General features: G+C 29.0%; 3 protein-coding genes across 3 annotated transcripts; 2 read left to right on the forward strand and 1 right to left on the reverse strand.

The window, feature by feature from the left end:
• Positions 1 to 137: 137 nt before the first annotated feature.
• Positions 138 to 5635, forward strand: MKS88_004325 (uncharacterized protein; the record flags this gene model as incomplete). The annotated part of the gene is made up of 11 exons (XM_067217493.1): positions 138 to 146; positions 567 to 638; positions 967 to 1259; positions 1483 to 1544; positions 1654 to 1878; positions 2076 to 2139; positions 2180 to 2322; positions 2455 to 2477; positions 2506 to 2730; positions 2927 to 5060; positions 5238 to 5635. 11 exons carry the CDS (start codon positions 138 to 140, stop codon positions 5633 to 5635), a joined length of 3648 nt encoding a protein of 1215 aa, XP_067071915.1.
• Positions 5636 to 6537: 902 nt separating this feature from the next.
• MKS88_004326 (PRELI domain-containing protein) lies at positions 6538 to 8196 on the reverse strand (the record flags this gene model as incomplete). The annotated part of the gene is made up of 5 exons (XM_067217494.1): positions 6538 to 6678; positions 6925 to 7001; positions 7171 to 7326; positions 7575 to 7719; positions 8143 to 8196. The coding sequence occupies 5 exons, from the start codon at positions 8194 to 8196 to the stop codon at positions 6538 to 6540; spliced, it is 573 nt and encodes a 190-aa protein (XP_067071916.1).
• A 1841-nt stretch (positions 8197 to 10037) lies between these two features.
• On the forward strand, positions 10038 to 24129 carry MKS88_004327 (uncharacterized protein; the record flags this gene model as incomplete). The annotated part of the gene is made up of 3 exons (XM_067217495.1): positions 10038 to 23168; positions 23410 to 23531; positions 23847 to 24129. 3 exons carry the CDS (start codon positions 10038 to 10040, stop codon positions 24127 to 24129), a joined length of 13536 nt encoding a protein of 4511 aa, XP_067071917.1.
• Between the last annotated feature and the right edge of the window lie 1078 nt (positions 24130 to 25207).

Here is a 25207-nt window from a genome sequence, read left to right on the forward strand (position 1 = left end):
AAAATAATAATAACAGTATGCACATGTAAAAATACGAAGTAGTTATAACTACACTATATACGCATGATTCTTCAGAATATGGGATTAATAAAATTCATTTAAACATAAGTGTTTAAGATAAAAAAATGATTCCTTAAATGATGATGGTAACTACTTATGTTTCCCTAGAAATAGGCATGAGTTGTATGTATTTCTATTTTCTGTACAATTCTTATAATTTTTTTTTTTTTTTCTTCCACATGTTTGTAAGTATAAGTCTATACTTAATGTATAAGGTATTTTCCGCTATTCCCTTTTTTTTTTTTTTTTTCCACATGTTTGTAAGTATAAGTCTATACTTAATGCATAAGGTATTTTCCGCTATTCCCTTTTTTTTTTTTTTTTTTGCAATATAATACTCTGATTGTACATATGTATATATAAATATTTTACTCATAAGGGAGAAGCGAAAATGCAAGAGCTTTTTTGGGACTTGTTAAGTACCCAACCGTGAGCAATATACTTTCTATTTTTTTTTTTTTTTTTTTTTTTTCTGTTCAGCTGCCATTTTTAACTCCTTCCTTTAGACAAAACTTGCAATAATGTTCGGTTCGTTCGACGAAGACATTAGGGAGTTTTTCCCCTTCACACCATATAAAGTAATAAAGAAACAAAAACATGAATACCGCCTATGCACATAATGCGTTGTTTAAAACTCATACAAAGTTGTAATATCGTTTTTGAGAGTGCGTATTTGGAAGAACAAATGTGTCAGAGATTGCGCGGAAATGCGTGCGTAATAGTTGTACGTGCGTTTGCGTGGTTAAGTAGGCACACATAAGACGAGCCTTTTTATATGTTTCTGCTTTTTCCATATCCATTCGTTGACTTCGTTGGTGTAGTTTACTTAGTTTGCTTCTTTACCTTTTTTTTTTTTTTTTTTTTTTTTTTCTACCTTACCATACATGTACCACTGCCCGATGAAAGATTCAAATGGACTTTATGAAAATATTTTATGAAATTTTGACAAATTCGAACATAAAAACAAATGAAAAGATAAGATCAGTATATGAGGCAATCCAACAAAATGAAAACATGAAAAGTATGTTGAAGGATGATATTAATAATAGTTTAAGTTGGTTGTATGAAAGTAACGAGGAAATGAAACAGAGTAACTCGAATTCTTCAAATAACGCCAACAATTCTGAGGAACACATTATTTGTGAAATGAAAACAGGCTCAGGAAAATCTCTAACTATGTTAACTCCTCTTATCTACTGGTTAGATCCAAATAAAATGAACGACATTTGTTAATGAGCTCTTAAGGATAGAGATATGTTGTAACATGTTCATCCTAAACGAATATGTGAGCACGTGTATGCTTTTAGACCCGACTAATTTTTCGCCTCCGCGTTCACATGTATATGTGTAAGCACATACATAATTACATTACATGCCCCGATACATGATGCTTCTTTTTTTTTTTTTTTAATGCACCTCAAGGCTTTTCAAGCATAAATTCGACTTGTTTCTCATGAAGGAGAATGTCCAACTGAAGAAAGAGGGTATCGACTAAAGCGTTTCTTACTCAACAGATACACCATTCATCCGATGCATTTCTCATCAAATACACCTACTACCCCGTACCTTCTACACGTCTTTCCCTTTTCTTAGAGCCCGAATGGATCAAGGAAAGCATAATGGAAAAATTGCTGGAAAAGTACACACATAACTTAAACATGCAGAACAAAAAAAAAGACATATATTTAAACATTTTAAATAAATATTTTTCCTTTGATGAGGATAAAATATTATTGAAGGAAAATGTAACAGTAGAAAAGAAAAAGGTCGACATAGAACAGACCCATACGAATGATGAGTTTCCTATGGCACACAAAGGTAATAACTGGGAAATATAATAAGATAACAAAAAGAGGACTAACTGATTGACTCATCGAACGAGGACTAACTGATTAACTGATCGAATTGACAAAACATCTTACAGTGTGTTATAAGCGTGCGCGTAACGCTTTCACATTAAGCACAGTCTTATGCATGTGTGAACATATTCAAATATTATTTCTTTAATTGTTTAGATGAAGACCTCCTGAGCGATTGTTCTGTTGAGGGAAAGACCAAAAAACAAGTGAGCACAAATGAGTGAATGAAGGAAGACAAGAAAGAATGAGGGGAGTGGTAGAAAGAATGAGGGGAGTGGTAGAAAGAATGAGGGGAGTGGTAGAAAGAATGAGGGGAGTGGTAGAAAGAATGAGGGGAGTGGTAGAAAGAATGAGGGGAGTGGTAGAAAGAATGAGGGGAGTGGTAGAAAGAATGAGAGGAGTGGTAGAAAGAATGAGAAAAAAAAAAATAAAATAATAAAAATAATAATAATATAAATGAGGAAGATTTTTTTTTTCATTTTTCTCTTGTTTTCCAAATTTAACGTAACTACGATCGGACTTCTTCCTCTTTCAGATCTTTATCTGCAGCAGAACCCAGTCGCAGCTAAATCAATACTTCCTCGAGTTAAAAAAAATTGAAAAAAAAATAAAAAAAGATTTTTCCATAAATATGATTATAATTGGGAGTAGGAAACACCTGTGCATAAACGAGGTAGGGGGTGAGAGAGAGGTGGACCAAAGGAAAAGCAAAAAAAAAAAAAAAATAAATAATAAAAAATGGAAAAATGACAAAACTACAAAATGGAAAAATAAAAAAAGTACAAAAGAACAAAAGTACAAAAGAACAAAAGTACAAAAGAACAAAAGAACAAAAGAACAAAAGAAAATACAATATGATTCCATAAGACTCGGTGTGCAATAACAAATGAATGAAAAAGAAAGATACCCTGAGAGGCCAGAAGCGCCTTGCGCATCTCTGACATCAACGAAACGATGCCATCATAAATAGCAGAATGTCTCTTACTCCATTTTATGTTCCTTTTTAGGATTTTTTAAAAAATTGTCGAAACCTGAACGAGCTAAATGACTACTGCAGAAACGGTCGATGTAAGTATAAAGAAATTTTCAACGAAAAAATGATAGAAAAAAAAAAAAAAAAAGCAAAAAAAAAAAAAGCAATTTTTTATAGTTCGTCCTCCAGCAATAGCAATTGCGGAAGTAGTTGTAGTAGTAGTGAAGAGAAAGAACAGAAAAGAATAAATAACTACAGCCTGGTAACAAAATTAATAAATACAAAAAATGTTAATATGAACGAGATAAAAAATATATGTAGGAATGAAAAGATTCAAGTATGTCCTTACTATTTAAGTAAGGAAAATATAAAAAATGCAGATATTGTTTTACTACCATATATTTGTATATTAAATGAACAAGTCAGGAAAAACTTAAAAATAAATATAAAAAATAATATAGTTATATTTGATGAGTCACAAAATATTATAGAGAATATAAATGACTCAAATTCTATAGCTATCGAAAATCATCATATACTTTTTTGTAAATTAATATTAAAAGAGTATATAGACAAATATGAAAATATTCTAAATAACAATAATATTGTAATGATTAAGCAGCTTATTATTTACTGCAATATGCTCATATATTCATTTACATCAATACAAGAAGACATCATGACTGTGAGTAAATTTACCATCTTGTCGAAAGTAGACGCACTCAATCTAAACAATATTTCTTCTTTTTTGAATGACTCCCCATTTTGTAGAAGAATCAAAATATTTTCAGAGATGCACATGAGGGAGTACATGGGGAAGTGTTCACGTAAAAGAGGTAGCAAACACAACAATAGAAGCACCACTGATAGTGTTAGTAGCATTGCAAATACACGCGATACTTCCTTTATCACTGCACACTCTTCGTCCATTTACCTACTAAGCGAATTCACAAATAAGCTCATACGGTCAAACAAATATGACTACGTGCATATTAGCAAGGGGAAAGAAGGCAGTGCAGAGGATGGAGAAAAGGTATCATCACCCAAGGATGATATTATGGGCGAACGGGGGGGGGGGGAAAATAAAAACAAAAAAAGACATGATGACACTGGAGAAAATTCAGATGGGGGTAAGAAAAGAAAAATGAGTCATTTAAAAAATTGTAAAGAAAATGATATGAACAGTCAGGAAAAAAAAAATTACACATGTAAATGTAATGAAAATGATATGAACAGTCAGGAAAAAAAAAATTACACATGTAAATGTAATGAAAATAGTATGAACAGTCAGGAAAAAAAAAATTACACATGTACATACGAAGAATCAGATGATAATATACAGAAATTATTTGAAGACCTCTTAACAAATAATAATAAGACCGAACTATTTCGAAAAATAGAACTAATAAGTGTAAGTGCGTGCAATAACTTTCAGCATATAACTAAAGAATGTAGTAATGTAATCCTTATTGGTGGTACTTTACAACCTTTAGAAGAGTTCTTATTACTTTTTTTAAATGAACAAAAAAAAAAAATAAAAATATATTCCTCTGATTATATATTTAAAAAGGAAAATGTATTTTCAAGAATAATCTCAACTAACTTATTAACATATGAATACATTGATAATACTTTTAAAAACAGGTTTAAGAAAATCCACTTGCTTAATTTAGCATTGCAAATATACTTCTTAACTGTACATGTGAAATATGGAAATATTGTCTTCTTTTCCTCATACAGTTTTTTAAGAGAATTTATTTCTTTTTTAAATAATGAAGGCAGATATGTGTTAAACGAAATGAAAAAAAAAAAATATATTTTTTTTGAAAAAAAAAATGATTACACTGTTTTAAATGAATACATGCAAAGTATACAAAAAGTAAAAGATCATCATCAATCAATGATGACCAAAAATGGTTGTATCCTATTCTGTGTAATGAATGCAAAATTAAGTGAAGGAATCAATTTTCATGATGAAATCTGTAGAAATATATTAATTATAGGTATACCTTTTTTCAAGCATGAAAGAAGTACAACAAACCCCAGCAAGTTTACCCTAGACAAAAATACCCTTGTCTTGAATTACTATAAGGAATACTCCAGGGAAATGCTAGAAGGCGATAGTGATATCCCTGCAAACAAAGCCGAGGACAGACAGTTAATATTACGTAGGGGAAAAATTAAATAAACAGTACTGCATTAGGTCTTTCTTTCCCTTTTTTTTTTTTTTTTTTTTTTATGTGTTATCATGTTATTATAATTCCTGTGTACTTTCATCACTGCATATTTATCATTTATGTGTACTTATGTCACAATATGTTTATCTTTCCCCACTTCCTTTTCAGCAGAGGAAATTAGCGAGATGTGCAGGACGTACGAGTTGAAATACGCAATGAAGATAATAAACCAATGTATAGGTAGAAGCCTAAGACATACGAATGACTTTTCTTCCTATTTTTTCCTTGATTATAGATTTACAAAAAAAGAATTTTTTGATAATTTCCCTTCATTTATCAAAACGCATTTAAACAATATGAAAAATATACCTGTTGTCGATCAGAGGAATGAAACATTTTTAAAAGAGAAAAATTTTTTTTTTAATATATACGATGATATTATGAAATATTATAAAACAAATTTTCCTAACCTACCATTTGCAGATATCAGCGAAACACATTTGAATAACTTTGTAAATGATTTGTTTCGTCTTAACGAATTTCACGAAAAAATGAAAAATGCATGAATGGTGGAAGCCTCCTCGTCATAGGCATTAAATTGTATCAGTTGCTCATTCGTTTTTTTCTTACATTTTGTTTTCCATGCTCCCATATTATCTCCTTTTTGTTCGCGTTTCGTCCGCTTTTTGCTTCTCTGTTTGACCTTTCTCAACATTGCTAAATTGAAGCCGTTTTAGTTGTCGAATTTTAATAAGTTGAAAGAAGGTGTACAAAACAAAAGAAAAATATAAAATAAAAATAAACAAATGAACAAATAAACATACTAACAAAATAAGAAATATACAGACAAACAAATTAAGAAATATACATACTAACAAAATAAGAAATATACAGACAAACAAATTAAGAAATATACATACTAACAAAATAAGAAATATACAGACAAACAAATTAAGAAATATACATACTAACAAAATAAGAAATATACAGACAAACAAATTAAGAAATATACATACAAACAAATTAAAAAATAAACATATAAATAGAACAAATAAAGTGGCCTATAATTATGAGTGCGTAAATTAAACTAACAGCTGAAAATTCAGAATTATTCCCACGTACCTACAAACATATTGGTATTTAGCAGAATGCGAAAGACGCAATTGACCTGCACGTGTATAAATTAAAATGAAATTTCGTTTTCTATTATTTTTCATCATTCGTCAAGTTTTTTACGTAATTTTTTAATTTCATGTTTTATGTCATTTTCTACGTCATTTTTCGCTCAATTTTTTTTAGTTCATTTTGCTGCATTTTTAATTTTAATTTTTTTTTTTTTTTTTTTTTTTTGTATATAGTTTCACATAGTCAGGGTGAGTGCAACTCTGAATATAATTCCACGGAACAAAAGGAGGTATATCCTCCGTTCGGACCAATACCTCCCAAACATTACATAGTCACTTGGTCTTCATTTTTTATTTTTTTCCAGCTTTTCTATATATATTTCACTATTATTAATGTGTATGCTGTCATTTATAGTTTTTTTAATGGTATCATTCATTATGTTTATCCCTTGCTTGCTTTTTTCTTTTATTGTGTTTATTATTGTCTGCGAGAAGTCAACATGAAATATGGAACAAGCAGTATATGTATTTCAACACACTGCACACATATACGGTACATACATACACACCCACATACACACCCACATATACACCCACATACACACCCACATACACACCCACATACACACCCACATACACACCCACATACACACCCACATACACACCCACATACACACCTACATACATACGCACACAAACTTAAAATATTTTTTTTCTTTTTTTTAATTTACGTTTTCCACAAGGTTTTTCATATACCCAAGGCCTTTAATGTTTAGAGTTGTAACCTGCTTGTAATAAGTTTGATTCACTGCAATGAAAATGAAAAAAGGGGAAATATATATTTCCATAAAATTGAATACGTACACGTACGCCAATATACATATATACACAAACATACAATACCCATATACATACACAAGTATACACACGTACATACAATATGTGTCTGTGCGTTACTACGCTATGCCTCGTCGTACCATCATTGTCCTTTTGAAAGTACACGCATTCCTCTGATATATTAATTAAAGGATTTAAGGTATAATTGACGGTGTTTACTGTCAGTTTTTTCTCTCTTAAGTTGATAATAATTTCCTCAAGAGCTAGCCCTTTGCCATCAATGTTAAAGAGGTTTTCTATTTTAAATTGGGAAAAAAGAAAATAAAAATAAAGGAAATTGAAACATAATAAAACTAAATAAAACGAAGCAGCAAACGAAATAAAACGAAAAGACAAACGAAATAAAAAATGGTGCGACAAATTACGCCTGAACAGTGCAGGCATGTTGAGAGACACACGTAAATAATTACGTGGAGAAAATAAAATAATATAAAAAAAGTAAAAAAAAAGAGAATCCTATTAAATTATAAAGTATAATTATTACTAAATATGTTAGGTATATAATACTGAAGGTGAATGATCCTTTTCAATTTCAATGTTTTCTCATTTGTATCAATGCTCCTACCAATAACATCAATATTCTTTATATGCTTCTGAACGCTATTCGGATATTTCAACCAAAATGCAGACTAGTTAATATTGTTTAAAGAAAAAAAAAAATAATAATAATAGAAAAAATAGAAAAAAAAGAAAAAAAAGAAAAAAAAAGGAAAGAAATATATTTCGTGTGTTACTATCATCTTACATGCAGAAGGACCACAACATTTCACTCAAACGTGAAATAAGCAAAAATAGGTGAAATAGGCCGTAAACATCTTTAAAAGGAAAATGTACGTATGTATGTATGTACGTATGTATGTATGTATGTATGTATGTATGTATGTATGTATGTATGTATGTATGTATGTATGTATGTATGTATGTATGTATGTATGTATGTATGTATGTATGTATGTATGTATGTATATTAATGCAAAAGTTAAAGTACAATTTGTTATCAGCTCATTTATTATTCACTCGTTCATGTACTTTTTTACAATAAAACAACTTACTGTAACTGTGTCCCAGTCATATTGGTACTTGTGCTCTTGTTCGAAAAGTTTCATTTCTTTACTGAAATTTCTTTTCTTAAGATGAAATAAACTTTCGAAGGGGATGACGAAAAAATGGAAAAGAGAAAAAAGAGGAGGAAAAGAATATACGCAAATAACGAGACAGAAACAGAAACAGAAACAGAAACAGAAACAAAAAATAAAAAAAAATACAAAAAAGAAAGCAAAAGGCGTAAAGCAAAAAGCGCAGAACACAAAAAAGGCAGAGCGCAAAATACGTGTACGGTTAAGTATCATTACACACTATAAGCTATTGCTCACCATTCTGTACATCCTAATTTTTATTTTTTCGTAAAAAACAAATATATATATATATATAATATATATGAATTAAAAAAATATAATTTTTATTTTTTTATTAGTATTACGCAAACCTCTTAGTAATTCAGTATTCCCCCCAATTTTTTTTTTTTTTTTTTTTATATTTATTTTAAATTTAATATATATATATTTTTTTTTTTTTGTCGTTGTTGGTGCCATTTGTAATGTCGATTGATATTTGCTTTGTGTGCCTGAACTTGTACAAAAACTTGCACTATGTATGTATTTTGATTTGCACGTACTCTAGCATAAACGAAATAAAATGATAGTAATTTCAAGCGTTTACCGAATAAATTTTACCTCAAAAAAAAAAAAAAAAAAAAAAAATGGTAACAGATTAAGTAAATATTATATGTGGTAGTGTTCCTTATTAACCCAAAATTACTTCTTCTCATTTCTGACTTTTACATCTCGGTTTGCATCCCCCTTTTTGATATTTTACCATTTTGCAGTTTTACTTTTTTGTAATTGTTTTTCTTTTTTATGAGCCACCGTCTTTTTTTTTTTTTTAATCTCAAGTCTTTGAGTTACAATTTTTCTGTGCATATTTCTATGTGTGATAAAAAAAAAAAAAAAAAAAAAATGAAAATAATCGTTGCATCATATCCTTTTTTTTCAGTGTTGTATATTTTCCCGCATTATTTATTATTTGATGAAAATTTTGAACTGTTCGAGGTTATGTGAAACATGAATCTTCATCATAACATAAATATTCACTTCAAAACTTTGCCAGGCCGTAATGGTTTCAGAATAACCCGGTCTTACTCATTACATGTATATATGGACACATACAAATTTTGTGTATGTAAGTATGCATTTGTTCACATATGAACTTGTTAGTGTGCAGGCTCTGTAAATCCTTTTGAGGATGCAATACCTTTTATAAATGACATTGTATTGCTTTTAAAAATGTTAATTAAACGAAAGGCCGCCTACCCTTTTGATCCTTATTCGTTCAATTGTTCTACATATGCTTCTATTTCTATTTCTATTTCTTTTTTTTTCTTTTCTTCTTTTTTCCAGGGCTTACATAATAAACAATTTGTTTTCCTTTGTTCTAATCATTTCGGGAAACCGCCATTTTGCATATACTTAGCCTGATATGCTCACGAGATATTCTTTTTTTTTTTTTTTTTTTTTTTTTTTTTATATTGGCCTGTAATATTGTGTACAATCTGAAGCTATTTTCAATTTTTTTTTTTTTTTTTTTTTTTTTTTTTTTTTTGTTAAAATGAATGATATACCTTTCTTCCCTTTTTCTTATGTATGCGATTTTTTTTTTTTTTTTTGTTCGTTAAAAAATATATATTTCTATATTTACCCCATGTAGAGTTAATACAGAGTTATATGTAATGATAAGTATGTTTTTTGTTTCTTGTTTTTTCACTTCCTTTATTTTCCCATCTTTTACATCTCTCTATTTTTTTTTTTTTTTTTTTTTTTTTTTATGCAGAGATCTCGTTTAACATTTCCGCACTGTAGTAGTTACACTGTATTATTGTTGATTAAAAAAGATGAGTAACGTGTTAGCAAATGTGTTGAAAAATACGAAATTTTATTTAGATAAAATCAACTTCAGTCTCATCTTTTTTCCGAGTTTGCTTATTTATAACATCCCGCTAAAAAATATCGAAATAAGAAACATATATTTCGAAATCGAGTTCATTAAACAAGTAATTAATTTTTTCACAAAAAAAAAAAATAAAAAGATTGAAAAAAATCCAAAAAAAAGGCTAGAAAAAAAAAAAAAAATATGTATTACTTCTGTAATATTATCATTAGACTTAGAAGACTACGAAACTTATAACTCCTATTACAGCATTTACTTGAGATTGATAAAAGGTAATGTTACGAACAAATTAATATACACTATTTGTTTGAAAATATCTGTTTTCTTTTTAAAAATAATCTTAAAATATTATTATATAAGCATTAAAAAAATTGATATAAAAATATATTATAATCATAAACATAGACACAGTAAATATTGTAATAATGGAAAAAACATATCCAGGGGTAAGAGCTCCTATGACTTGATATTTAAAAACATTAATATTGTACATGATGGTTATGCGAGGAGATCGAATAAAGAAAATGAAAAAACAAAAAAAAAAAAAAAAAATGGACAATACTTACGCGAAAGTCTAACCCAGTTGGTGCCTGTTCATCAGGTTAACGATATTGTTCTTGGTAGTGTTAGCCAAAATGTTAGTAACTACTCCTGTAAAGGGAAGAATGACAAGGAGTGGAAATCTGAAACGCTTGATGGTTATGTTTTCTCATGCAAAAGTATTGAGCTGAAAAAAGAGAACAACAAGAGTATTTCAGTTTTTATTAAAAATATATTTTTTTTTATTAAGGAAAAAAAAATATTCATTCCCATTTTTTTTATTAACATAAAAATGTGCGAATTGAAGGAAATATTTTTCCTAATACATAAAAGTAGAAGAAAAATTAGAAGAGATAATTTCGTAAGAGATTTAATATATGCTGTTAAATTGCAGAATATAAGGAATTCCCACATTGGTAGTAATGGTAAATATGATGATATTGATTACGGCTTTTTATACTCAAATATTTACTTTTGCATGAACAGGTTATTTGTTAATGTTCATTTGGAGAATAATATTACTATAAAGAATGAAGTAGGCAATTTATTTTTTTCCATTCAGAGGAGGGAAGAAAGTGGGACTGGGAATGCAGCTGATGACGGTAATGGTAAAGCAGGGGATAGTGGCAGTGATGATCTCAACTGCTACAAAACTCGCCCAAGTGCCTATTACTTGCGTAATAAAATCCAGCTGTTTTTTAACTTTTTCCTGTCTTGTTCAGAAAAAAATTTAATTTCAGTTAGCTCTCCAAATAAGGATAAATTTAAAAAAAATATCTCCATAAAAAGCAAAATGGACAAATGTGAGAGAAAATATACTTTAAAGAATATGCATGTAGCTTACAATAAATTTAATTTAATTAAAGTAGAGAAAATAAATTTTTTTTTTGAAAAATATGACTGTAAAAATTATTTAATTTTAAATAACTGCTCCATCATTTTGGAAATGGTAGAAAGTATAGACACGTACAATATAATAAAAGAGGATTTCTTTTCTGAATGGAGTGATAATGAAATAAATGAAAGAATATTTCCGTTAAGTATGGGAAAAAGAAGTGTAAAAGTGGAAAATCAGGGATATGATAGAAGCAGTATTTGTTATGTGTGTATTAAAAATGTATTCATTTACCTTAATAAAAATATGGATAAGTTTAAGCTATTATATGAAAAAGCCGTGTTAGTGAGTAGGGAAAAAGGCACATTGTCTTATGACAGTAAAACTACTTTAACTAATCGGGAGGAAATAATAAAAATTGAAATTAAACAAATATATAATTATAAACAGGAAAATGGATACCGTCCAAGTGGTACAAAGGTTGACACAGTTCCATGTAAAGATAACGAAAATGATGCTAAAAGGAGGAGCAAGTGCAGAGCAAGTGTACTTCCTTCTTACCAAAACAGTAACATGTACAACGTTATAGAATCGCATGAATCATATCTTTTTCTGAGCGATGTTATTATCAGCAGTGTCTACTCTGAACACAATGTTGTGTATACATATGCATTAAACGATAAGGTGAACATAGTTTTGAAAGAGAAGCAGGAGAAACCAGGAGAAAGTGTTATGATAATTGTCTATTTAAATAACACCTCATGGAATTTATCACCTGAACATATCAGCTTTTTTTATTACATGTTCTCTCTTTATTGTTTGCGTATAAGAAAGAAAATGTATTTTGTTAAAAACCCCTTGAGAAGGAAGTTTAAACGGATGAGTGAAATGGGTAGGATGAACTCTCCCTTTGTTGTAAGCGTTATAGGCATCAACTGTAATGTTAATTTGTTCTGTCTATCCCCTCACTTCGATGTGCTTAGAGGCAGTTTCAACAGCTCAATTAATCAGAACAACGCTGGGAGTAACATAACCAGCTTCGATCGAAGTGGTGAAGATGCTAAGGGGATGAGGAAAAGAAAGAAAGAAAAATTAACACACATAAAGATTTCTCTCAATTTTAAATACATTTTAAAAATACGTTCAGGACATGCTAAATCTAATGAAGCGTTTAAAGAAAAGAAAGTGAACACTCTGTATGATAACTACTTCTTTCTGAGCAATGTACAGGTGCAGACAAATGCATTCACCAATATACTTCGGCATATATGCACATTTGAAAGGAAAAAAGAAAGAGGAAAAAATAGTAAAAACAAGAGAAGAAAAGGCACTATGTGCAAAAATTATGATATAATCATAAAAATTAAAGACAAGAAAGTATATGTAGACATTGTAAATAAGGCAAGAATTATATTTATAAATTTTATTATGTATCAGGTGTATCTAGCTATTAGGAGAATAATCTATCTAGGTGATATTAAGTTAGGGTACAAGACTTCAAAAAAGAAGTTTAGTATTGAGAGGAAAAAAATAAAAGGGAATATATACAGAGTTTTGTTAAGAAAGCTCAATCGTATAGTTGACCCCAATGAACAGAACATATGGGAGGCAACGAATGGCATCCATAATATCAATGACTTCTTTAACGAATCGACATATTCAAAAAGTAAGAATGGTCAACAGGATGTTACATATAAGAGTGAGTTTTTGCAATATTGTACATTTTGTAAAAATAATTTTAAATGTAAAACGAAATCAGTTTATAAGAATGACAAGGCTTTAAAATATTTAACACAGATAAGATTGAGAAGTAGAATTACTCTCATATCATTTGATGATATGTACAACTTTGATCAATTGAGAAGAAAAAAAAATTATGACTTGTTAAGAAATCAATATATAGTAAGCACAGATGCGAATATATGTCTTTTCTATTTTGATACTTTGTATAAAGAGAATATAAAATCATGTAATTTTGTCAAGTTGTACATTGATTTTTACAAATTAAAAATAAGCAAATATACTTATTTGAATAAAACATACAATATTTTTTATTTCGAAAGAGTTAACTCTGATTATATGAAATATATGGATGTATTTCACCAAAATTTTTATAAAATATTTTCAAAAAAAAAGATTAACTACAACATAAGGGATAACGTAAAACGCTACTTCATCCTAGTCTCTACTATAAAGAACGTCGATTTTTCCGACCGAAGGAATGGAGAACATGAGCAAAGATTACAGGGCAAGGAAGATTACATTGTAGGTGGTAAGAAGCGAGTAAATCGCGTACACCCAGTGAACACTCTTCGAGCACAAAAGTATAATTCGAAAACGAGAATATACGCAATGAATTTCAGTCTGCTCTTCAAAATGAATGACTTTTTTCATTTTCTAAACAAGTACCTTCTTACCGACTTTTGCAGTTTGTTTTCGTTAAAACATGCTTGCGAGAGGGAGGAGAACAAACGTGGAGGTGGATATGAAGAAAGAAGTGAAGACAAATCTGATGTTATACCTAAATGTCTTTCCTTCTGCGACTGTGAACTCATTGACCCCTTTTCGTTTAGGCATTTTATCATGTTGAAAAATAAAATAGGAAGGCATCAAATGGAAGGGTGCCAAATGGAGAGTTTTCACAATAAGCATAAGTGCTTCTTATCAGATGGTTGCTCAAAGGAGCAGAAGATACATCATAGCGATACTTATCAAATTCGAAAAAAGAACATGAAAAGTGCTACCATAAGTTTAAACAAGTATGCCCTATTTTTTGAGGATGCTACTTTATTTCTCCCATCAGTTGTAAATAACAGAGATATCATAGTTGTACAGAATAATGTGCATATAAAAAATAAATTCATATTTAAAAAGAACAGGGAGTATAGAAAAGTTTCACTATATGACAAGGTTAATGTTTATTTTTTAAATAATTTTTGCTATACAAATGAAAGAAAAAATATAATGAAAAATGGAAATATATTGATAAAATATTATAGAAATATGCTGTACAAAAGAAATTTATTTTCATTATTTGTATATGCCTCGTGTGTTATTTACCTATCACCTATGAACTACCATCTATTTATGAACGTCTTCTTTGAAAACGTGCTACACAATAATTATGAGTACTTCTCTTCTAAATTATATAAGGGGAGCGGCACTACTAGAAATGGTAGTACCATAAACAGGGAAACAGTTGCTGTGGGAAAGCACACCTACGAGAAAGATACTTCCTTTCAAGTGAGAAAGAGCGTTAGAAAAGATCTAAACATAATCGTACGCATGTTCGATATGCACATATATTTAGAGAATGCCTATTCGAGTAGCAGAATGAATTATATATTGTGCAAATTTATTTTCATTAAAATAGTGAAGTACATAAATGATAGTAGTCTCTTGACATATATCAAAGCGTATGTACCAATAGTTCTAAACTTTTTTTATGAATATCCTTTTGACATATTACTCTCATATAAAAAGCTTAAGAAAACAAATTACATGAAAACGTTACTTAACATGAACGGAGAAATGTGTAATTACACTGCTATATCATTTGATGGCTTTATTAGGAAGAAATTAATTAAATACAATTCTTTACGCAAAAATAATGGGAAAAAAAAAATTGTTGAAATATTTTATAAAAGATATAAAAATGACTTATTTGGGTATAATATCATGAATGAAGTACAAGTAAAAATTTCTAGCGTTTTTCTAAGTACCGATTTGTTCGAATTGTTCAATTTGTATACATTTTATTTTGTTGAAGATAAGAATTTATTCATTAATCAGATAGAGAAATTCTTGCGCACTGAAAAGTTTGTTCGTGTTTTTGGAAAAAGCACATGCGAGGTGGAAAAATGGCAAGAGGAACAGAGGCAAGAGCATCAAAAACAGTATTGTTATCATATCCACTACAACCAGCAGCAGCAAGAGAAGCCGCATCAGAAGCGGAAATTGAATGGAGGAACATCTGAGAGTGATCATTTCCGCAAATGGAACGGCAGTGCCGCAAACATGCGAGTATTCAAAATAAACACCCTGAAAATGGCATATACAGACGAGCCGAACAATGTTTACCTGCTTTTATACGAAAAAATGACGAAACATTTAAATGCGCGGGACTTTAACAACTATAACTGCATAGTTAAAAGTAACAACATCTACAAAACAAATGTAAATATTAAACGTATCCATTTTATGCTGAACTTTTTGTTTTACGAAAATTTGTTATGTTTGAAAAAGGTACAGAGTAGTGTGAGTAAAAAAAATATGAAAAAAAAGCGTTACTGTATAGGTAAAGACAGAAACACATTCAGCTTAATTTACAAAGGAAGCCTACATTTTGATTTACTCTTCAATTTAAGAAAAAATCTATTTTTAAAATTTGCAAATACGTCAAAATATGTGTATATTAATAATTTCATTTTTGACAATTATTTCGAAAATTGCATGACCTGTTCATGTAAAAATTCAAATTTTGTGTCCAATGTTATATTAAATAATTCAAATGAAAAATTAAAGGAGTTTATTTATTTTAAGTGTATAGTAAAGAGACGAAATAATTTATATTTATTGAACAATCATATTTTCTACTGTGTTAGTAAAAATATAAACATGCAAATAAGTATGAGAAATGAAAAAATGGTCCTTTTTTATGATAATAACAAAAATGTATGGTTTGATCATTTTCGTTTTGTATACAATTTCTTAAATGGTTTAGTAGAAAGGCGTACCTTTTGTACAATGAATGACGAGAAGAATATCACAAAGGATGTTATATGCGATGTGCAAATTTTTAATAGTAGCAATCAAAATATACTACAAAAAGATAAGTATTCATGCCCATTTGAGAATAAGAAAACTTTAGAAGACTTGCTCAATGTGGGTAATATATATGAAGGAAATTTCACGTCAAATGTCGGTGGAAGAACTTCCATTCGTAAGGGTGAACGAACGAACGACCATGCAAATGCTCGCAAGAATACACAATGCAAGAATAAATTTACAGCGCCGAAATATATTGATGTACATGTAAATTATGCCAATATTCAAATAAGACTAAAAGATTTTTTGTATTTAATTAATAAATTATATGAAAGCGTTTTTTTTTTTTTTAATTATTATGCCGAAATGAATGCATGCTTTTTTACAATCTGCGAGACATTACTGAAAAATAAATATTTTTGTAAAATTAAAAAAACGAAACAGGTAGCATACTCTACAATAATTGTACACATGATAATAAATACCTTGCATGTTCATATTTTTCAAAGTATACCTTACCAAAAAATAAATGTGTGCAAAAAAAAAAAAATTATTCTTTTACATGCTAAAGGAATGTATGAGTATATTTCATGTAATAAGAAAAAAGACGCTCTATTAAAAAAGCATGAGTCTGATATATGTTGTAATTTATATTTTTCAAAAAATAATATATATGAAGAATTTGCAAAGAATGTACAAATGCGTATTATTTATATAAAAAATAAGGAACAAAATAATTTTCATCTCTTTCTTAAAAATAATATAACAAATATATTCTTAACGAAAAATATATTTAGAAAAGTTATATATCTGTATGATGAGCTCACAGATAGAAAGAATTATAACAACAACGACAGGAATAGCAACTACATGTGTGAGAGATTATTTCATGTAAGGGGAGAAAATTATCGTTGTTATGGCTCGTGTGAAATGTGCAGGCATGGTATGGAAAATATGCAAGGTGAAAAAAAAAAAAGAAAAAAGAATGAACAGATAGATGAAATTGAAAATTGGCAAAAGGGAAAAAATCAAATGGAAGACTTCCTCTTAATGGACAAAGGTGAAAAGATAAAAAAAGATACCAATAATGCTGACAGTATTATATTGTCAAACAAAGAAAAATTAAGAATTAAAAATTTTTGTTTCTCTTTGGAAAGGAACAAAACATGTACCAATGTGATAAGAAAAAGATATAACAATTGTTCGCATGACCAATATATAATAGTAAATAATTTCAAAGAGAGGATTTTTTTTTATCAAAGTAAAGAGATAAAAAATGCAAAATTTGAAAACGTATATCCTTTATATATGTTTTATTTAAAAAATGGAAAGAGTGTAAACACTGCAAATACTGCAAACATTGCAAACACTGCAAACATTACAAACACTGCAAACATTACGAACATTGCAAATACCATTATTTTTCCATGCGTAAGGGAAAGATACATAAGAAAGAATGAAATGACCATGATGACCGATGGCACTTTCTATAATTTCATCTCAAATACATGTTTGTACAATAACACAAACCACGATATTATATTTTTTTATAAAAATTATAAATCCTTTTTATACTCTAAAAAAAATTCGTATATTAATTCGTTCCATTTAAAAAACGACAATTTTTGTTTTCTTATTTTTTATAAAAAAAAATTATACGTCTCACAAAATTTAACAATCGATTCTTTAAAAAGTGTACATACAAATAATAAAGAAAAATTAATGCAAAATATGCAATATATAAATTACAATTTCCGCAAATTAAAATATATAGACAAGGGCCAAGATACGCTTTACACACTTTTTAACAACATAATACATCTAAAAAAAATTGACGACATCAAATCATTTTTATATGTAGATATGCACACAGAGAAGAATAAGCAGAGGAGGAAAGACATAACCAATTTCAATTTTAATAAATATAATATTTATAATGTTATAGAAAGAAAATTTATAAAAATGGTATTAAATGACGATTATATTAATAGTTTTAAAAATACGAATACTGATCATTTAGTTTTACATTTAACTATTATAAAAACACGGGGTAGCTCGTACATGCATATAAATAAAAGGATAAAATTTAGAAATACCTTGCCCATAACAGTGTATTACAACTATCAGGGGAAGTTAACCAGTGTTCACTCCTTTCAAAGCAGAGAAATATTCTTTGATGATTTTCATCTAAACGTTAAATGCAATCACATGCATCAAGGAAAGCTCGAAATTTGCTACCACAGAAGAAGGGGAAATAAAGAAGTAGAGAAAGAGGGTCATAAGCAGATTTATAGAAAAGAGGAACAACACAGGGGTTGGAAGCGGGATGAAACAGAGGAACACCAGAAGGAGCAACATGTCAAAGGCTCTCAAGCAGGTAATACCTCACTGAAGAACGAATTGGATAGAAGGGGGGAAAATGGTCCAAGGAAAGATAGATATATAATTTATTACTACACAAATGTGATAAAGAGGAATAACGCTATTATAATAACGTGTCACACGCTAATTCTTCTATACAGCTTTTGCGTAAAAAATTTGGAAATAAACAAAAAAAAAATTTATTTTGCTAATGATTTAGGGGGAAGCACAAATAATACTACAGTACAGTATATATACCCCTTAAAAGAATTAAAATGTTATACTAGTTTTTTTAATGAGTCGATAAATAGCCTTATTTTTGAAAGCATCAAATTAAACAGCGTTACGATAAACAGTTGTCAGAACGTGAGCACACAGGAAATCATAAATAATAGACCCTACGTTTCATGTTATGTTATTAGTTATATAAAAAATAATACATGTAGCGGGCGTAGTAATCCAAACTACTATTTTAAAAATTTTTCCTCCTTTTTAATAGTATACCCAAAGTATATATTAATCAATGAAACAAATTTTAACTTAGTGATGTTTCCTTCTAACGGAAATGGGATCAATTACCTTTTCCAGAGAAAATCTAGGAATGTCATTAACTTAATAGAGAAAAATGAAAAAAATTTCTTTTTTAAAATTAAAAACACGAATATGCACAATAACTATTTGTACTTATGTGGAGGAATAGATATAACGAAGGAAGCTTCCTACATCTTTTGCTTTACAAAAATGGGGGGAAAAAATGACTTGCGTGAGGTATATAAAAATGGAAAAAAAAATGACCTGCACAAGTCAGGTAAAAATTGGGGAAAAAATTACCCGCAGAAGGTGGATAAAAATGAAAAAAAGAATCCCTTTATTAACTTAAAAATTAGCATAAATGAAGGGAGTACGTTGAGAGATAATGATGTCCATTTTCATAATTGTTTCTTTATAACAATAAGTGAACATATATCCCGCAGAGAAAAAGAGGTCAAATACATTTCCTACATAAATAATAACATGATGAACGTTCGAGAGAGCAGTGATAACGTAATAATGAATATTTATAAGTACATAGAAAAGGAGGAAGAGATAAAGAAAATATACATTTACAATAGTATGAATACAGGAATACTCTTTGACATTTTCCACTACAGTGAAATTGTTTACATAATTGGTAGTGTTACTAGGGGGGGTACTATGAGTGCTACTACAAGTAGAAATGTGGAGAACGATGGAGAACAGAATGCACGAGAGGAGAAGAAAGAGGTTAAATGGATTGAAGGGGCTAATCAGGTTGGACAGGTTGATGCAGCTGGACAGGATGACGAGTATGGACTGATTGACGAGAACGCAGGGGCTGATTACATGCAATATGAAAGCAGTCTGCCCTCATGTAACCAAGTTAAAATTGAAAGAGGAAATAAAAAGATTAAGGAAAACTTTTTTTTAAATATTTTTAATGCAGAAAGTAGTGACAACTCTTGTTCAGGCGAAAACCAAAACACGAATGAAAATTTGGATTACGATTTTGGAAAGTTATCGAAAGATAAGTTAAATTATATTATGAAAAATAGTCATCATATTACAACGTTCATGCAGAATAATAAGAACACAATTCGATACGTAAAAGAGAAAAATATTATGTTTTTTCCCTTGAGGAAAAATAAAAATATGAGAAACTGCTTTTTCCTTATATGCCCATATAAGTACACTACTAAAGGACAAATTTTTAAATTTTCCTTAGAAAGAAAAAGGCACCTATTAAAATTTGTAGAGAAGGAAAAAATTATATTTGTTGAAATATTTATGATTCAAAAGAAGAAGAAAATCATTGTAAAAATTTCTCAGTATATTGATAACATCGTACATATTACTGGAAAGGTGGATATGCACTTGTTATCTAAGCAAAGTGCCAACCTTAAACATGAATTGTATAGCATTGATCAATCATATGAAGGGGAAAAAACTGTAAAAAAATATTCTAAAAAGGAGAAAGATTTGAGTTCAAGTGATATGATCAATGAAATTAATTGTAGCTCATTCGTTAAATCATTCTACTTTAGTTATGAAAATAAATTGTTTAGGAAATATTGCACCAGTTTCCATATATTTGGGAAGAAAACAAATCGGAGCATGCTAGTAATAAACGAGCGAAAAAATCGATTTCATAAGTGTCGAAATATATTAACCTTTACGTCATCACTACGTAAGAACGTTTCCCTTTACACAGACACTGATGAGAAGAAGGGGAACCTGTACTCATTTGTAAAGGGAGAAAATTTTATTCATGTAGGGAAAGAGAAAAAGATTTTTTGCCGATTAACAAAATATGAACAACGGGGTTATAATATAAAAATAAAAAAAAAGGACAAAGCAAATATTACAGTTAAGGGAAAATTATACGCTCACCATTTTATAAATAAAAATGTTGCTTTTGTTGAGAGTGTAAATAAATGCAAATTTTTTTTTTTAAAAGAAAATAATAAAACAAAAACATCAGAGGTTCATTATTTTTTTGATGTAAAAAATGAAATTAAAATAAATTTATTTGCATCCATGCTATTTGTAAATAATGCTATAACTAGACAACAAAACAAAGAAGGCATTTTTGTTTATGGTAGTGATGGAAAGGATTTGAATAAAATAGAAAGGAATTCTGTTATTAGAGAGGAATACCAATCCATTGATTATCGTAATAAATATATTTTAAAAAAAAAAAAAAAAAATGCACATATATTTACTCTCGTATTAAAAAATGCAAGTGCATTGATTAAGACACAAAATAATAAAAATTGCTTTTCTTTACGTGTAGAAGATATGTTCATAATAGACAACTACTCTTCTTTTCCAGTAAAAAAAATGTTTTTCAGAAAAAATATATTAACGTCTAATAGTGCAAGTAGAGGAGATAATACTACTCATCTGGGTAGAAGTGATAACAATGAGGAGGTTCCTTTTTCTATAAATAATTTACTGCATGCCGAATTGACCTATGAAATGGATCCAAATGCTTGGGTCATAAAAAAATTAGAGTTTTTTCTATTACCTGTACATGTGCAAGTATCTCTGGAAAATGTGGAAAAATTGTACGATTGTTATCAAAAATTTTGTAAGAGGAAAAAAGAAGGGAAACAAAACTACAAAATGGATAGATTCCTGTTTGAGTATAATATGGACCATAATATCAAAAATACTGGCAATGGTAAGAAGTCAAGGAAGTGCTGTAAAGACCGGTTAAAGCACATTATCAGCATGAGAGATAGTGTTAATTTTCGTCGTTATTTAAAGTGGACAAAAATGAGAAAATTAAAAGTGGAGCATTTTAAGGTATACAGTTTAAAAATAAATATATGCTTCACGAAAGAAAATAATGATTTAAATATATATAAGAAAAAAAGGAAAAACCTTTTTAAATTTAGTATATTCCTTTCCTATTTAAATGCATTAAATGATGCTGACTTTGTCATTAATCAGCTATACTTGCAAAATATAAAAGAAAAAAAAATAACAAATTTTACTAATTATGTTGTAGATTTCTATATGAAGGAATTATATAAAAATGTATTTTACTATTTAACAAAGATGAATTTAATAAACAAGTATTTGAATAGTTATTACAATTTCTTTCACTTGCTCATGGGTAATAACTTCTTTAATATGAATGTATCTACTAGTCTTAAAAATGTAAAGAAAGAAATACAAGATAGGGGCAATATGTACTTGAACAAACGATACCCCTGGAGTCGGGAAGAAGAGGAATTAACTACAGGGGGGAATACCGACCCGAATGATGATCCTCGATCGTTCGGAATAGGTCCGTGTGATGAATGGGGTGGAAGGGACGAAAAGGACAAAAGAAACGAAAACGATATGTACGATGAGAAGGATAAAAAGCACATGTATGATCATGTAAACGATCATATGAATGCCCACGTTGATGACTACATGGATGACCATACTAACTACTACAACATGGCAAATAATAGAACTACCCAAGTATGCAGAAAATACAAAAGCTTAATACTCGAAAATGTAACAGACGAGGGGTGCACACAGTTTTACAGAAATATGGACAACCTTAACCTATTTAGCGATTCGAATTTTTATCTGAAATCAAAGAAGAAGAAACATATAAAACGTGTTAATAGGGAGCTATTTTACACTGTTGAGGGGAAAAAAATGTTCATATTTGATGAAGACTTAAATTACAACAAAAGTGGTATCAAGAACGACTGGAACGATAACTCTAATGAGGATACCACTATTAATCATGTTATTCGTGAAGATGGTGTACCCAAACAACACAAGGAAGAGGTCGAGTATGCCAACAACTTTACCCTTTTTAATAGCGCTCTAAAGATTATAGGAAAGGACATTATGTCCAGTATTAACTATTACTTGTATGATAAAAACGGTCAAAGTGGAAGCAGAAGTAGAAGCGAGCAAGGAAGCAGCGAGAAGGGCAATAGTCAACTTGGATACAAATTAACCAAATTCAAAAGAGATAAGGTGCACATTCTAGAGTACTTTAGAAATGGACTAGGGGCAACACGAGGGAATGACAACTCGCCTAAGGTATTAAACAAGAAAAAAAAAAAAAAAAAAAAAAAAAAAAAAGAAATAAAAATGAAGGATAAATGAACAAAACACAGAAAATACCATTGCCCTTTCCGCACGTGTATACATATACATATATATATATATATATATATATATATATATATAATTATTAATTATACGCACATGTAGATTTACGCATTAGCCACGTTAAACCGATACATGTGCGTGCTTGTTCCTTTTTTTTTTGCTATTTTAGGACAAGGAGGAAAAAAACAAAACAGAGGAATTTACAACGTACCTCCAAATTTATAAGAAAAACAAAATTGTGCATGACCCTCGATTTTTTAGAATATGCTGCCCGATGGACAACATCGTAATGTAAGAAAAAAAAATTTCTGTGTAAAGGGAATAACGCTGGCGGAAAAACAGAAAAACAAAAATAATAAAAATACACGTTGTGCGAATGTATATCACTTCTATTTGTTGTCCTCCACGATTCTTCTTACATAACAGGGCGTACATTTTTTTTTTTTCATATGCACGTTTTTCGTCTCGTCATTTCGTCATTTCGTCATCTCGTCATTTCGTCATTTCGTCATCTCGTCATTTCGTCATCTCGTCATTTCGTCATCTCGTCATTTCGTCATCTCGTCATTTCGTCATTTCTTTTTTTTTTTTTTTTTTTTTTGTTAGACGAGATTTCATGGTGCATAGCTACCTTTACGATGAGAAGGAAAATTTCGCGTTGCTGTTTTGTAATAATTATTTCGTTAAATTAAACAGAAACAAAAATAAAATTATGATAAGAAAGGAAAATATTGTAAAGGTTGAGATCAGCTGTATTTATTTCAATTTAATATTTGAGAAGGATAAAGATTTAATTATAAATATAAAGAATATAATCCGAAAGAACAAAAATAATTTTCTTTCTTTTTATTTTGATATCCTTTTCAAAATAAAAAAAAAAAAAGATTGACATATAAAATTCACAAAAATTTATTACAGATATTATACTTTTTATATTATATTTTTCATTTTATTTACAATTATGATAGAAGAGTAAAAAATCTAAAAAAAAATATTGTCTCATCATCAAGTAAAAATAAGTACCCTTCTGTTACAATATTTGAAGATTACCAGAAAAATTTCTTTTCATTTTCATCAATGATGCATTTAAATATTTTCTACTTAAACGTAAAGAGTTTTCTATTCAGTCTAGCACAGCAGTGATCATGCGCATAGCATCATGCGATTATGGGGGAACGCGGACATTATACGGCCATACAGTAGTGCGAATATAGAAAGCATCTGCGGCAGTATTTAACTGCACACTAGTTTTTAATCCAAACAACATTTTGCCCAACGCACAAAATAAAAAATTCAAAATTTAAAAATCAAAATTTAAAAATCAAAATTTAAAATTTAGTATTTATGTTTCTTTTTTTGTTTCGTGTTATCTTAACTCATAATTTTTTAAGTTTTTTTTTTTTTTTTTAATATTTACCATTAAATTAGTTTTTGCATTAACGTGTTAATAGATTAATATCGTTTGAGCATTTCCCACGACGCCTTTTTTCCCATACATACGTATATTTGTAAATTAGTTTATCTGTTTATTTGTTTATTTGTTTATTTGTTTATCTGTTTATTTGTTTATTTGTTTATTTGTTTATCTGTTTATTTGTTTATTTGTTTATTTTGCTCCGTTCGTTTGTTTATTTATTTGCTTGTTCGTCTGTTTGCTCGTTTATTTATTTATTTCCTTACAATTTAAATCAGCTTAATTTTTTATCCCATCGTACATTCGTGAAGTAAGCGGTACATAACAATATAATCATAGTATACACATATACATATATATATACACATGCTTTTCGTAATATCAAATATGTGTATATTGATTTATATATATTTATATATAGGTAGTGGCTCTTTTTTTTTTTTTTCAGAAAATTTTGAGCCTACAAATTTGAATTCATGAAATCAAGTGTACTTACTTAAATGTGCAGCTATTTTTAAATTACTCCATTTTTTCATTTCTTTTCCATTTTCTT

Source organism: Plasmodium brasilianum, chromosome 12, assembly GCF_023973825.1.
Source record: "Plasmodium brasilianum strain Bolivian I chromosome 12, whole genome shotgun sequence".
NCBI classification, from domain to species: Eukaryota; Apicomplexa; class Aconoidasida; order Haemosporida; family Plasmodiidae; genus Plasmodium; species Plasmodium brasilianum.